This window comes from Meriones unguiculatus, chromosome 10, assembly GCF_030254825.1.
Source record: "Meriones unguiculatus strain TT.TT164.6M chromosome 10, Bangor_MerUng_6.1, whole genome shotgun sequence".
Taxonomy (NCBI): Eukaryota; Metazoa; Chordata; class Mammalia; order Rodentia; family Muridae; genus Meriones; species Meriones unguiculatus.
In genome coordinates, this window is record NC_083358.1 from 110501541 (window position 1) to 110514905 (window position 13365).

Sequence of the window (13365 nt, forward strand, 5' to 3'; positions counted from 1 at the left end):
GACACTGACGAGCCAAATAGCCTCCAGGGGATAGTTGTGTGGACCCAATGAAAAAGAATTGATGTTAAAAAGAGACTCATAGTGAGAAAGGAAATGGTAGTAGGTATAGATGAAAGCATTTGGGGACATTGTAGTAATCAGAAGACACTAAGATACATGTGTAAAAATAGGCCAAAAAACAAATGGCTTAAAATATTCTTTTATTGCTGTCCTTAACTCATGTCAGGCACCCATGTGAAACTCTACATTGCCCCGGCCCGCGGGGCTTCAACGGGGTTCCTAAGGTGAAGAGATTGGAAGGAATGGGGGCGGGGGTAGGGACAAGAGATGCAGGAATGAAAGCCAAGTCTGTTTGTCTGATCAAGGCTTCCATTTATTAGAAATTTTTTCCCAACTTATATAGGGAGAAGGCAGGAAAGGAGGAAGGTTAATCTACTGCTGCAGGAAATAGGAAGAGTGCTTTCATGGGTTAACTACTGTACCTGCAAGATACCATAAGGATGTTCTCTTAAGATATCTTACAGATGCTCTAACAAAGGATGTCCTCACAATCTATCACCCATGATTTAGGGTCTAGATAACTCTTTCACTACATAGCTTTAGGTCTCCACTAAATGACCTTTGCTCTCTACTTGGCTTTGGCTTCAGTAACTACCTTTGTCTCCACTAGATAGCTTTGACTTTGGCTTCCATAGATAGCCTCGGCTCACTAATTGACTTTGGCTTCCGTAGATACCTTTGTCTGCACTAGATAGCTTTGGCTTTGGCTTCCAAAGATAGCTTTGGCTCCCGGCACTACATGTGCAGGCTTCTGACATTACTCCTAGGAACAGTTTCAAAGCAAACTACCTGATCCTCTGGCTCTTATAGTCTTTCTGCTTCTTTTTCTGCAATTTCTTTAGTCTTAGATGCGAGAGTTATTTTGTAGATGTATCCTTTAGGACTGTGATCCAAAATTTTGCATTTTGATTGGTTGTATTTTTCTGTAATGATTTCTGTCTGTTCTAAAGGGAAGTTTCCTTGATGGGGACAAGCACTGCACTTATCTGTAGGCATAAGAACAAATATTTAAAATGTAGTTAGAGACTGTGCATGTTTAGTAAAACAGTTTGTAGGTTCTTCTTCAAATTAAGGATTTCACCTGTCTTGGGCACTTGGCTAGGTTTTCAGTACAAGGCATTGTTTCCCTCTTGTTGAGTGAGTCTTATGTCCAGTTCATGACTTACTGGTATATGGTGGAGTGGCTTTGAAATACAATCACACAGTGATTTATTATTGTCACAAGAGTCATGGTACTGTTGTACAAGTGAGTATATCTTGCCAGGTAGGGAGGTACTAATGTCTGTAGGATCCCATCTAGGGGATACCATTGGTGCCTTTTTATCACTTATCAGGCAACAAAGCAGCCTCTTCCAGTACTATGAAAGCTAGCTGACAGGGAGGAGGCTTCAAACATAGCTCTAACCTGATTTTTTTTTATATTAAACAAAAAATGTGAATGATGTCTTTAGCTATTCAAACCTTTTCATTCCAGGTATCCTCTATCTCTACTGTCATATTTTCAGTGTTCTTGTTTACTCCCCCTTAAGGCAACCACTTCCCAATAGTCGTTTTGTAGACTTGTAGCCTTTCTAGGAATTCTAAGAGGAATGTATACAATTAGAGATTGGAGACCAAGATACATGTACAAGACAACATATGAATTCCACTTAGGGTATCTTTGTGTATACATTATCATGTTTGTGATTTTTGTGGTTTCTCCACGGTACAGATATCTGGGACTGCTGAATTGCTTCCCTCTCTTGGTAGATTACACAGTATTTGCTAGAACCATGAAAGGTAGACTGCAGAGGTGTTCAGTGCAAGTCCAAGTGCGATAATATGTGTCCTGTGTCCTTAATGAATGGAAAATTAAGTTAACTAAGTTATATATAACCAGAAATTAATATGTTTCCTTGAGACTTTATCAAACCAGCTTAATCTTATCTGTCCCTTGTCTTTCCTTCTGTTTCTGTATTGACCTTCCTATGACTTCTCCCATTGCAAGCCCCTCCTCTTTATTCCATTAATTAGTGTACCTGTATGTGTTGGTTTATGGGTTTAGGTGTGTGAGCACAATGCCAGAAGAGGGTGCCAGATTCCCTGGAGATGGAGGTACAGACAGTTGTAATCTGGTTGATATGCATGTGAGGAAGTGAACTTGGATCCCTTAAGAGAAGTTAAATGCTATTGAACCATCTGTCCAACCACTCTTTTTCTTTCTCTCCCTCCTTCTTTTCCTCTCTCCTTTGTCTGTCTCCATTTTTCTCCCTCTTTACTTCTTTGGAGTTCTTTGTGTTTTAGATACTAATCTCTCATTGGACGTTGTAGGCATTTATGCCTATTAATTGCCTTTACTATATTTATTGTGTTCTGGTATTTTCAATTCTGGGAGCATAACGTTTCATACATTATTTTGACTTTATAATCATTTAAAAGTAAATTGTTCAATCTCCAGAGGTTTGAATAATTTTAAATATTCCTTCTGGTTTCTTTTTGTCCCTATGATTTGGTAAAACACAGGAAAATATCAACTTTTATTTTCGTGAAGACTTACTTTGTGCTCTAAACTATGACGCATCTTAGGGAAATTATACGGTCTTCTAGTAAGGCCTTCTACAGGGTGGTGCCGAGTTTATTCTCTAGATTGTTGTTATGTAACGAACCCTATTTAATAGTTTAAATCTGAAGGGTTTGTTGTTGTGGTTGTTCCTTTTGTGTTTCATTCTGGAAGATTATCTATGGCTGCAAATGGGATATATAGGAGACTCATTTTTGTTTCTCTGATGACTCTTTCTCTTCATATCTATTAGTGCTTATTTAATGAAATTTGGGAATGAACACTCAGTACCTCTATTTAAAGCTTGCCTTCTCAGTGGATTTTTTTCCCCTTTGTTTACAAGTAGTGACACTCCTTAGCTTCTCTATGTTTGGTTTTAAAGTTTCTGTTCCAGATCTTGGTCACCAACTCAAGAATACGTACTGATTCAATTTGTTTTGAATATCATTCTTTTTTTTTTCACTATTTCACTTCTATCTGTGTATATTATTGTTTTAAAGGTCTTTAAAATATCCAAAAAGACAGCTGGATCCTTTAAATTGGAGACTTTTCATTTAAAAAATAGTTTATTATTTATTACCATTTATTCACTTTGTATTCCAGCTGTATCCCTTCCTTTATCTCCTCCTACTTCCATCCTCCTTCCCTCTTCTTTTTCTATGGTCCTCCCCTAGTCCACTGAAAGGAGAGGTCCTTCTCTCCTTCTCTCTGATCCACCCTACCAGGTCCCATGAGGACTGGCTGCCTAGTCTTTTCCCGTGGCCTGGAAGGGCTGCAGCCCCCAAAAGGAGGTGATCAAAGAGCTGAACACTGAGTTCATGTAAGAGACAGCCCCTGCTCCCCTCACTAGGAAATCCCAATGGTGACTGAGCTTTCTATGAGCTACATCTGAGCAGGGGCTTAGGTCCTCTCTATGCATGGTCCTTGGTTGGCGAATCAGTCTCTGCATAACCCCCATGGGTCCAGGATTTTTGGCTCTATTGGTCTTCTTGGGTCCCTTCCAGGTCTTTCTGTCTCCCCCCTTCTTCCATAACATTCCCTGCACTCTGCCCAAAGTTTGGTTATGAGTCTCCACATATGCTTTGACAGCGAATCCCTCATGTACTACAGGTACACAGGGGAATACACACACACACACACACACACACACACACACACACACACACACACTGAGGGTGAAAGAGGGAGGGCTGGAGCAGAGACAGACAGGCACAGAGGCACATATACAGACAGACCATGAGGGTTACCTTTTAATCTCCCACCTAACTACATATATCACTTCCTGGTTTTCTAAGGCTTTACTTAAATAATTATCACATAAAAACTGACAGAATGAATTGAAATTTGTTGTTTTGCAATTTTTCATGGACTTATTTTATATACTATTAGAGAAGGCCATTTTCCTAGGATGATTTTTATGTGTTATATGCAAATATGGAGAGTCATAAGTCTCCTACAGACCTGACTTACTGGTATGGGTACTAGCCTTTATGAGCCATCTAATGGTGGTGCATTTGTAAGCATCTGCACCCAGGGCCTGAACTGTGACTCTTTCCCTTTAGGGAAATAAACAGTGACAATCTCAGCTAACCCCTTCCTTACTGTCAAAAGCATTTATGTCACAGGAAGCTGACATACTTCACTGAGGATGATTCAGTGCTGTGTGCTTCTCAGAGAAAAGCTGGGAGTAGTTAAAGGCTTTGTTTTATCTTTCTCATTCTGTTCTTTCTCCTCCAAATAAAAAGCAACTTTCCCAGATCAAATAGAACATTTTCTTCTTTTTGGAACTCTTCTGTTATTCCTTTTGGTAGGTTCTAGATCCTTGGATTATTCTGGGTTTTGTTTTATACTGTAGTCAATTTCCTGGAACATACCAAGTGATAATCATGGCTCCAGTAAAAGCCATCATTGATATTGTTCAGTGTTTTAGAACTTAAACTTCAGACTCCTTTTCTTACAGATAATATTTACTCCAAGTACTATTTCCCTGTCCTTAAGGACAAAGATATTCTTAACATGTAAAGAACAATGACAATTTCCAAAGTTAATAAAACAAAATGGTGACATGAAAGGCAAAGTCAAGATGTTCAGACATAGAGTTGGGATTGTTGAGTTGTTCTGACATTCCTTAAGTTAGAGATTCCTTCTCTGTGGGGACCACTTGTCAAAGAAAGCTCATGTTATTTTATTCAGGTCCTGAGACTTCAGTATGATATTCTACCAAAAGAAAAGTACAAGCAACCTTTCCATCCTCCTGTGTATACACGTTCTAAGTGTCCAGTGCCTTGTCCTCCACAAAAGTGTTAAGTCAATAAAGAATTAAAAAAAAAAAAACCCTCTAAAATCTGTATACCTTAATAAGATAAGCAAGAAGGAGGACCCTAGGGAAGTTACTCAATCCTCATTCAGAAAGGCAAATGGGATAGGCATCAGAAGCAGGTAAAAAAGGGAACAGGACAGGAACCTACCACAGAGGGCCTCTGAAAGATGCTACCCAGCAAGGGTATCGAAGTAGATGCTCAGACTTATAGACAAATTTTGGCAGAGTGTAAAGAATCTTATAAAAGAAGGGAGAAATAGAAAGACCTGGACAGGACAGGACAGGAGCTCCACAAGGAGACCAACAGAATCAAAAAATCTGGTCCCATGGACCTTTGCAGTGATCGGTACTCTAACCAAGGACTATGATTGGAGAGAACCTAGACCTCCTGCTCAGATGTACCCCATGGCAGTTCAGTGTCCAAGTGAGTTACCTAGTAAGGGGAATGGGGTCTGTCTCTTACATGAACTCAGTGGCTGGCTCTGTGATCACCTACCTCCCCCTGTGGTGGTTTTGGGAGGTAGCCTTACCAGGCCACAGTGGAAGAAAGTGCAGCCAGGCCTGATGAGACCTGATAGGCTAGGGGAGGAGGGCTTCTTCTATCATTGGACTGGTGGAAGGAGCAAGTGAGAAGAGGGATGGCTGGTGGGACTAGTAGGAGATTAGGGAAGGGCCTACAGCTGGGATACAAAGTGAATAAATTGTAATAGATAAATAAATAATTATATCCACAAAAATAGTTTAAAAATGAATAATTTTAAATGTATTATTTCAGATATATCCAGAAAAGATTTATTAATAAACCTTAGAAAATCAGAAAGTGATACAGCAATCATGGAAGATTAAACTAGGAGATAGATGGTCTCTCTGTCTCTCAGTGTGTGTGTATGTGGACACATGCAAGTACACGTGCCTCTGCCTATGCACACGCATGTGCTTGTGCCTTTGTGTGTGTGTGAGTGTGTGCTGTATACAAATGATTCTGTGTAATGTGTCTTGGAAATCCTCACAGAAACTACAGTTGCAGCATAAGCGAGCTGTGAGTGACTGTGAGTCTTCATGATAACAACCTAAAGAACATGCCTAGGGCAGGTGCAAATTTAGTTCCTATCTTGCCCTGGTAAGCAGTCTTGCAGTCATCTTTATAGGTAAGTCCAAATATATACCACTATGTGCCATGTATCATGAAGTTCAGAAGTGTTTTAGGATAAGGCCAAAGGCCATGAGCCTCCTCTCTGATGGGGACATACTATTCTCTATGGTTCACCTAGGCAGGAGATATGACTTGTGTCTGGGAGCAGGGTTGTCAGGGTTATCAAAGACAATGCTGAAATGAAACCCACAAACACCTTTAATTTCCTTCTCTCAGCTCATAGGAGAATTACACCTAAAACACATGAATGCCAATAGTCTTCATGCACCACAGAATACCAGTGAGTTGAAGTACAACAAACAGGGCACTAACTGTAAAAATTGAGAAACAACTTTAAAAGCAGAGATTAAAATATCGTCTTCAATCAGGAAAGAGAGCTTAGTGAGGAAACCCCTCAATTTCTGCATCTATGAGATGTTACTGAAACTGAAAAAAAGGGAGGAGCCTTCTGAGTCACAGCAGTGAAGCAGTGATGATGTCCAGGAACATGGTATTTCCTATCTTGTTCTGGTCAAGCCAGTTAGACACAGAGTTGCATTTGCATGGGAATTTCTTGTCCCTGCCCACTTCCATACAATTCTACTCCCACTCAGCTGAGCAGCCAGTCCTATAAAGAGGTCCTTGGCTGCATGACTGCAGACTGCTAGTACTCAATTCCTGGACTACTTTGAAGAAACTGGTGAGTGCCATTTCTTGAGATGATCTGTCTCTATGGTCTTCTTATGTGTTGTAGTTAATTTTGAGGAAGTAAGTGTTGTGAGTCCAGTTTTGATCATGGATAAATGGTACCCACTAAGTAGTTAGAAATTTAGCAATGGACACAATGGTCCGCTGTGAAGGCTTTTCCTTCTTTCTGGTAGGTGGTTGAACAGAATATATTTCTCTTTCATATGCATCTCTTGGTGCTCTCTGAAAAGCCATGAACTTTTTCAGGTGTTATAACCTGAGATTTCCCTGATCTGTCCTTTACTGTCTAACACCAGACAACACCTGAGATGATATAGGTAATAAAGGGGACAGGAATTTGTTTTGAGATTTCCAGGGTACCAGAATGTGAGATTGCTTGTCTTGAAGGAATTTCTTTATGTAAACAGCATGAATTGTTTCATGTTATCCACAAAAAAGGGTATAAATCAAGAAAGATTTTTATAAGGTTACTGCAACAGATTGCTGGCAGGAAAGGGGAAATCCAGAAGTCCTAAAACAGTAGTTGGAGGGTTATATTCATGCCTGGAGAAATGGATCTGATGTTCCAAGTCTCCATCAATCTTCTCTGTATTGATAACTCCTGAACACTCTCATGTAATGCCTTTCAGATCCTGAGACTTCACCACGATGTCTTACCAACAGCAGCAGTGCAAGCAACCCTGCCAGCCTCCTCCTGTGTGCCCACCCCCAAAGTGCCCAGAGCCTTGTCCTCCTCCAAAGTGTCCTGAGCCTTGTCCTCCTCCAAAGTGCCCTGAGCCTTGTCCTCCTCCAAAGTGCCCTGAGCCTTGCCCTCCTCCCCCATGCCAGCAGAAATGTCCTCCTGTGCAACCTTCTCCACCATGTCAGCAGAAGTGCCCACCCAAGAGCAAGTGAGGGATGGTTTCAGCAGCATCGGGAACAAGAGAAGAGAAGTGAATGTCTCTCCTCTACCTCCAGAGCAACATGCCCATCTTTTCTTCAACGTCTGTCATGGATGCAGAAGAATATTCCCCACCCTTCTGCCACCTCCATATGTCAGTTATGATCTCTGACAGGAAATAAATTCGCTTGTCCCTATATTCTTGTTTTTGTCAAGATGCTGCTGAGAATGGATCTTCTTCAGTGGCCCAATAGGACAAGTTTTAAAAATCTCTGTGATTTGGGCAGACTATTTTCAGTGTTGTTTCATTTTCTGAATAAAGTACTATGTTGTTGATGGTAGTCATTCATGTTCACTTTCTTGAAAAGTCACATTAGGATATGTTCATGTTCTTTGGCTTCTATCATTTGCCCTGCTGTAAGCCATGACTGCTGAAGACCTCATTTGCTCTTGGGTAGTTCTGTTGGCATGGTGGAGTAGGTTGCACAGGAGGGTATTTCTGCTAGCATGGGACAATGGGACATATCTCAGAACAAGACTCTCAGCCCACGTCTAACAAGGATAGATTAACATACATCAGTACTAGGGAAGTGCAAAGTGTGAGTGTGAATACGCTAGGTGGGGGTGTGGGTGTAAGATAGAAAGAAGTAGAAGTCTGCTGTAAGCCACTTTGGACTGAATTTTGCATCATATCACAGTATAGTTAGTTTCCACGCTATGTTACTTTGATATGATGAAACACCATGCCCCAAATACATTTAGGAAGGAAAGTGTTATTTACTTTACTCTTACACATCAGTGAAATAAGACAGAAAAGGAACTGAAACTGGTAGAGGACCTGGAGGCGGGAGCTGATGCAGAGCTATGGAGTGGTACTGCTTCACATGGCTTGGTCAGCCTGCTTTCTTCCAGAATTTAGACTACCAGCCTAGAAATTATGCCATCCATAATTGGATTTGCTCTTCCCCTTAACTGCTAATTAAAAAAAAAAAAACCTCTGCCAAAGACATGTTTGTACTCCAGTCTTATGGAGGCATTCTTCAAATGATGATCTGTCCTCTCTAATGACCCTAGCTGGTACCAAGTTGACATCAAACTAGCCAGAACATGAAGAGCTGATTGCTTAAGGAACACATCATTTCATTCTGCCAACTACAATGTTCATTCCAGTACATGCAAAAATACAATCTCTATTTCAGCACATGCTAATTTAAGAAGAGTATGTAATATACAAGTATTTATGTGCCATTTGTTTTCTATCTTATACCCACACCCCCACCTAGCGTATTCACACTCACAGTTTCCACTTCCCTAGTACTTATGTATGTTAATCTATCCTTGTTACAAGTGGGCTGAGAGTCTTGTTTTGACATGTGTTCCATTGTCCCATGCTAGCAGAAATACCCTCCTGTGCAACCTACTCCACCATGCCAACAGAACTACCCACTTAAGAGCAAGTCAGGTCTTCAGCAGTCATGAGGACCATGGGAAGAGAACAGAAGCTATTTCATGCTTTTCTATATCAATAACTTTATCTTCAATTCAACATTTATCATGGCTGCAAAATAATCTCTAAATGTCAACTTCCATGTGTCTCTTACGATTTATGCTAGGGAAGCCATTTCCCTGAGACTGTAATCCTGTTCTTGTCAAGGAAATTCTGAGAATGGCCCTTCTTCAGTGATTTAATATCCCAGATGCTCAGAGGGAAGACCAGCAGATGTTTCCTCAGTGCTCTCAGAGTATGGTTTCCCAACCCGTGTCTCCCTATTGTTCCATTTCCTCGAAAAAGTACAATGATATTCATGGTATTAATGTGTTTTCTTCTTTAAAACTCACTTTATCATTTTTATGATATGCTTATATTTCTTATTTTTATCCTTTGATCCACATGTCAATCTGCAGCAATTGCATTTTGACTTAATTTTGGATCATAGTAAAGATTGCCTAGTGTTTGTGTGTTTGTTTGCTTGAAGGACACATTATTTTAGTCTGCTTAACTGTAATTCCTCTTTTTAGGGCATGCTAAGTTAAGAAGGCGATACGGTATTTAGTCATGCATATACCATTTGGATCATATTTTGCCTAAACCACAAACATTTTGCTCACAGTTTTCTCCCTAATCTGGCCTAATATTTCCGTACTTACATTAATGTATCCTAATTAATTTATTCTGATTTCATATTTAAACGAACATGCTCATGTTGTCTTTTAGAATGTCCTTATTTTTCATTTCATGATGTTATGTAGTTATATCAATTTGAGAGACTACAACATGATATCCTTGTTCTTTATGACTGGATATTACTCTGGTACATATATGTGTCATGTATTCTTGACAGATTCATTCAGCACATGCTAATTTAAGAAGTGGTTCAACTACAATGCCAACTACAATGTGTTGTAGTTGTAGTTAATGTGTTGTAGTTAATTTCGAGGAAGTAAGTGTTATGAGTCCAGTTTTGATCATGGCAAAGGAAATATGATGCTAAACTATATTAATCTTTATATTTTATTCTTTCTTTTAGTTTGTATTTTCTTTATTTCTTGTGTAATATAGCAAATAAAGGACCATGAAGGAATGAGAAGATCACTCAATTTAAAGCTTTGACAATGGTTACAACACAAGAGACATTGAGATAACTTTCAACAATCATTTGTCACCTTTCCACCTTTGTCTCTGGCTTTGTTTAACTGTCTATAACAAATAAATTCTTCTTGTGCCTCATTTCTGAAAATATTTTGTAAGTTAATTTGATTCTATATGTGTTCAATTTGGTGTTTCCCAAGTTTGGTTATAATTGTTAATATTGCAGAAATGCACCTTTTCTTCATTAGTACTGAGCACTCCAGTCAATTAAGGTCATGACAAATGACAGCTAAATCCAGTCTTGGGGATTGAGAATGTAAGTGGAATAAATGAGAATGTAAGTGGATTAAAACGATGTTCTCTTTGAACTCCTGAAGTTTAAATCACTTTTGCCCCTAAATCACAAGGTAGTCTGTTCAATTACATGTCTTTTGAGGACAGGTGTGAGGCTCTGCAATTTTTCTGGAGTTCTTTTTTGGTTCATTCCCCTGAAGATTTTGGTGGAACTTCTAAGTAGAATTGTTGAAAAAAATCTCTTAAGGGATTTATCAAAGTAACCATGCCTTTCTAATGTCATCTTTTACAAACCTGCAACATATCTTCCTTTCCAAAAGGAATGAAACTTTCCATGGAAAATGTCATGAGAAAGAAGAGTCTTACTGCCATAGAAAAACTTCATTCATGATATCTACTGAAGGAAAACCAATGCAATGTTCCAATGACCATGACTGAGATTAAAAAAACAAAAACAAACAAACAAACAAAAAAAACAACACCAAAGTGTTCTTTGGAATTGAAGAAACATATTCCTATCCCTTAGGAAGGCTTTAGTTTACACAGCTTGCACACACCTCTTATGAATGCTCTCAGTGAAAGCTTTGGTTTAGTATCCTGAGTTATGGGCAAGGTCCTGTTGCTTCAGCAACAGTGGAAGCAGCTATTCCATGTCTTGTTTGTACACCACAAACACAGTGTTTAAAGTCATGCCTGTCTTGGAAGCTTTCCTCAATGAAACGTCTTTTTCAGTACCAAGGGCCACCCCTGTAGTATAATGCGTCTGGACCAACGACACCAAAACCCTCATTCTTCTTATAAATGTGAGTCAAGGGTCAGATTCCTCAAGACAAGGAAATGAGAAGAACGCAACTGCTGGAGATCAGTGGGAGTTTTAATGCCAAATTTTTCAGAGTGCCATTAGTATGTCATTACTTATCTGGTACTTAAACATCTAATTCCAGGACTAGGCCTATTTACATTTCACTTCTTCCTTACATGAAGCTCACATTTCCTGTTGGAACCTCTGTTTTACCATTGTTCATGTTTTATGATTAATTGCTGTCTTAAGTACCTTGTCTCTGACTGGGCTCCCTACAAGGAAGAGTCTTTTCACTTTGGCTCAAATATTTATCAGACTTTCTTATTAATCAATCAATCAATTAATTAATTTTTTTAATTTTTAATTTTTTATTAATTACACTTTATTTATTTTGCATCCCCCATAAGTCCCTCCCTCCTCCCCTGCTGATGATCCCACCCTCCCTCCCCTTTCTGCATGCATGCCCCTCCCCAAGTCCACTGATAGGGGAGGTTCTCCTCTCCTTTCTGATCTTAGTCTATCTGTTCTCATCAAAAGTGGCTGCATTGTCCTCTTCTGTGGCCTGGTAAGGCTGCTCCCCCCTCAGGGGGAGGTGATCAAAGAGCAGGCCAATCAGATTATGTCAGAGGCAGTCCCTCTTCCCATTACTATGTAACCTACTTGGACACTGAACTGCCATGGGCTACATCTGTGAAGGGGTTCTAGGTTATCTCCATGAATAGTCCTTGGTTGGAGTATGAGTCTCTGGGAAGTTCCCTGTGTTCAAATGTTCTTGTTCTGTTGCTCTCCTGTGGAGACCCTGTCCTCTCCAGCTCTTGCTATTTCCCACTTCTGACATATATTATATTCACTTCATATCCCCCTCCCTCATCTCCTTTCAGTAACAAGTCCCTCCCTCTCTCCTCCATCCCTTCCCTGATCCTCAGAAAGAGGGAGCAATTATCCCCTACCATCTGACCCCAGTCTTTCAAGTCTCATCAGGACTTCCTGCATCCTCTTGTTCTGTAGACTGGCAAGGGAGAAGTGATCAAAGAATCAGTAGAGCAGAGTCCATGTTAGAGACAGGCCCATTTCCCAATACTAGGCAACCCACATGGAAGCTGAGCTGCCTAAGCAGAGGTATCGAAGTAGAGGGCTATTGTTCCTCTCCATGCATTGTCCATGGTCAGTGCTTCAGTATCTGCAGCCCCACCCCCAACCCCCAGGCTCACACTTGTTAGCTTTTTTGGTCTCCGTGTAGAGTTCCTGTCTTCTCCAGGCTCTTCTATGCCCCCACTATTCCATAAGACAGCTGGGGCTATACCCAAAGTTTGGTTGTGAGTCTCAGCATTTGCTTAGTCTTGATGGAGTCTTTCAGAGGACATTTATGGTAGGCTACCATCCTGTTTCCTCTCTTCAACAATTTCCAGTGTTTATTCTATATGACCTTCTGAATGTGAATCAAACATCCACCCTAGGGTCATCCTTGCTATTTAACTTTGTTTGGTCTCTTGATTATAGTATGGTTATCAGTATTATATGTCTAATATCTTCTTATAAGTGAGTATATACCACGAATGTCTTTTGGGTTCTGGGATAACTCACTCAGGATGATCTTTTCTAGTTCTCACCAATTGCCTGCAAATTTCATGACTTCCTAGTTTTTAATTGTTGAGTAGTATTCTATTGTGTAAATGTACCACAATTTCTTAATCCATTCCTCATTTCAGTGATATCTGGGTTGTTTTAAGATTATGGCTATAACAAATAAAGCTGCTATGAATATAGCTGAGCAAATATCCTTGTTGCATACTTGAGCATGTTTTAGATACATGCCTAGCAGTGCTATAGCTGGATCTTGAGATAGCACTATTCCTAGTTGTCTGAGAAAGTGCCAGATTGATTTCCAAAGTGGTTGTACAAGTTTACATTCCTACCAGCAATGGAAGAGAGTTCCCCATTCTTCAGATCCTCTCTAGCATGTGTTCTTTTTTTTTAAATTTTTTATTTAACTTTTATTAATTACACTTTATTCCTTTTGTATCCCCCCATAAGCCCCTC

At 39.9% G+C, this 13365-nt stretch overlaps 2 protein-coding genes and 1 pseudogene across 3 annotated transcripts in view; all 3 read left to right on the forward strand.

Annotated features, from left to right (window-relative positions):
- LOC110543077 (small proline-rich protein 2D) overlaps positions 1–7780 on the forward strand; it is a 144618-nt gene extending 136838 nt beyond the window's left edge. Inside the window, exons 1-2 of one of the 2 annotated variants that reach the window (XM_060393135.1) lie at positions 6647–6751; positions 7389–7780. In XM_060393135.1, coding sequence (XP_060249118.1) covers positions 7408–7653 — 246 coding nt within the window. In that variant the 5' untranslated portion in view covers positions 6647–6751; positions 7389–7407 and the 3' untranslated portion in view covers positions 7654–7780. Of the gene's footprint in view, positions 1–6646; positions 6752–7388 lie in introns of those variants that run through there. The other variant, XM_060393137.1, reaches the window with a different exon arrangement.
- LOC110543651 (small proline-rich protein 2D-like) overlaps positions 1–13365 on the forward strand; it is a 169324-nt gene that overhangs the window by 136844 nt on the left and 19115 nt on the right. The window lies entirely within an intron of this gene.
- LOC110566726 (small proline-rich protein 2F-like) overlaps positions 1–13365 on the forward strand; it is a 207167-nt pseudogene that overhangs the window by 136811 nt on the left and 56991 nt on the right.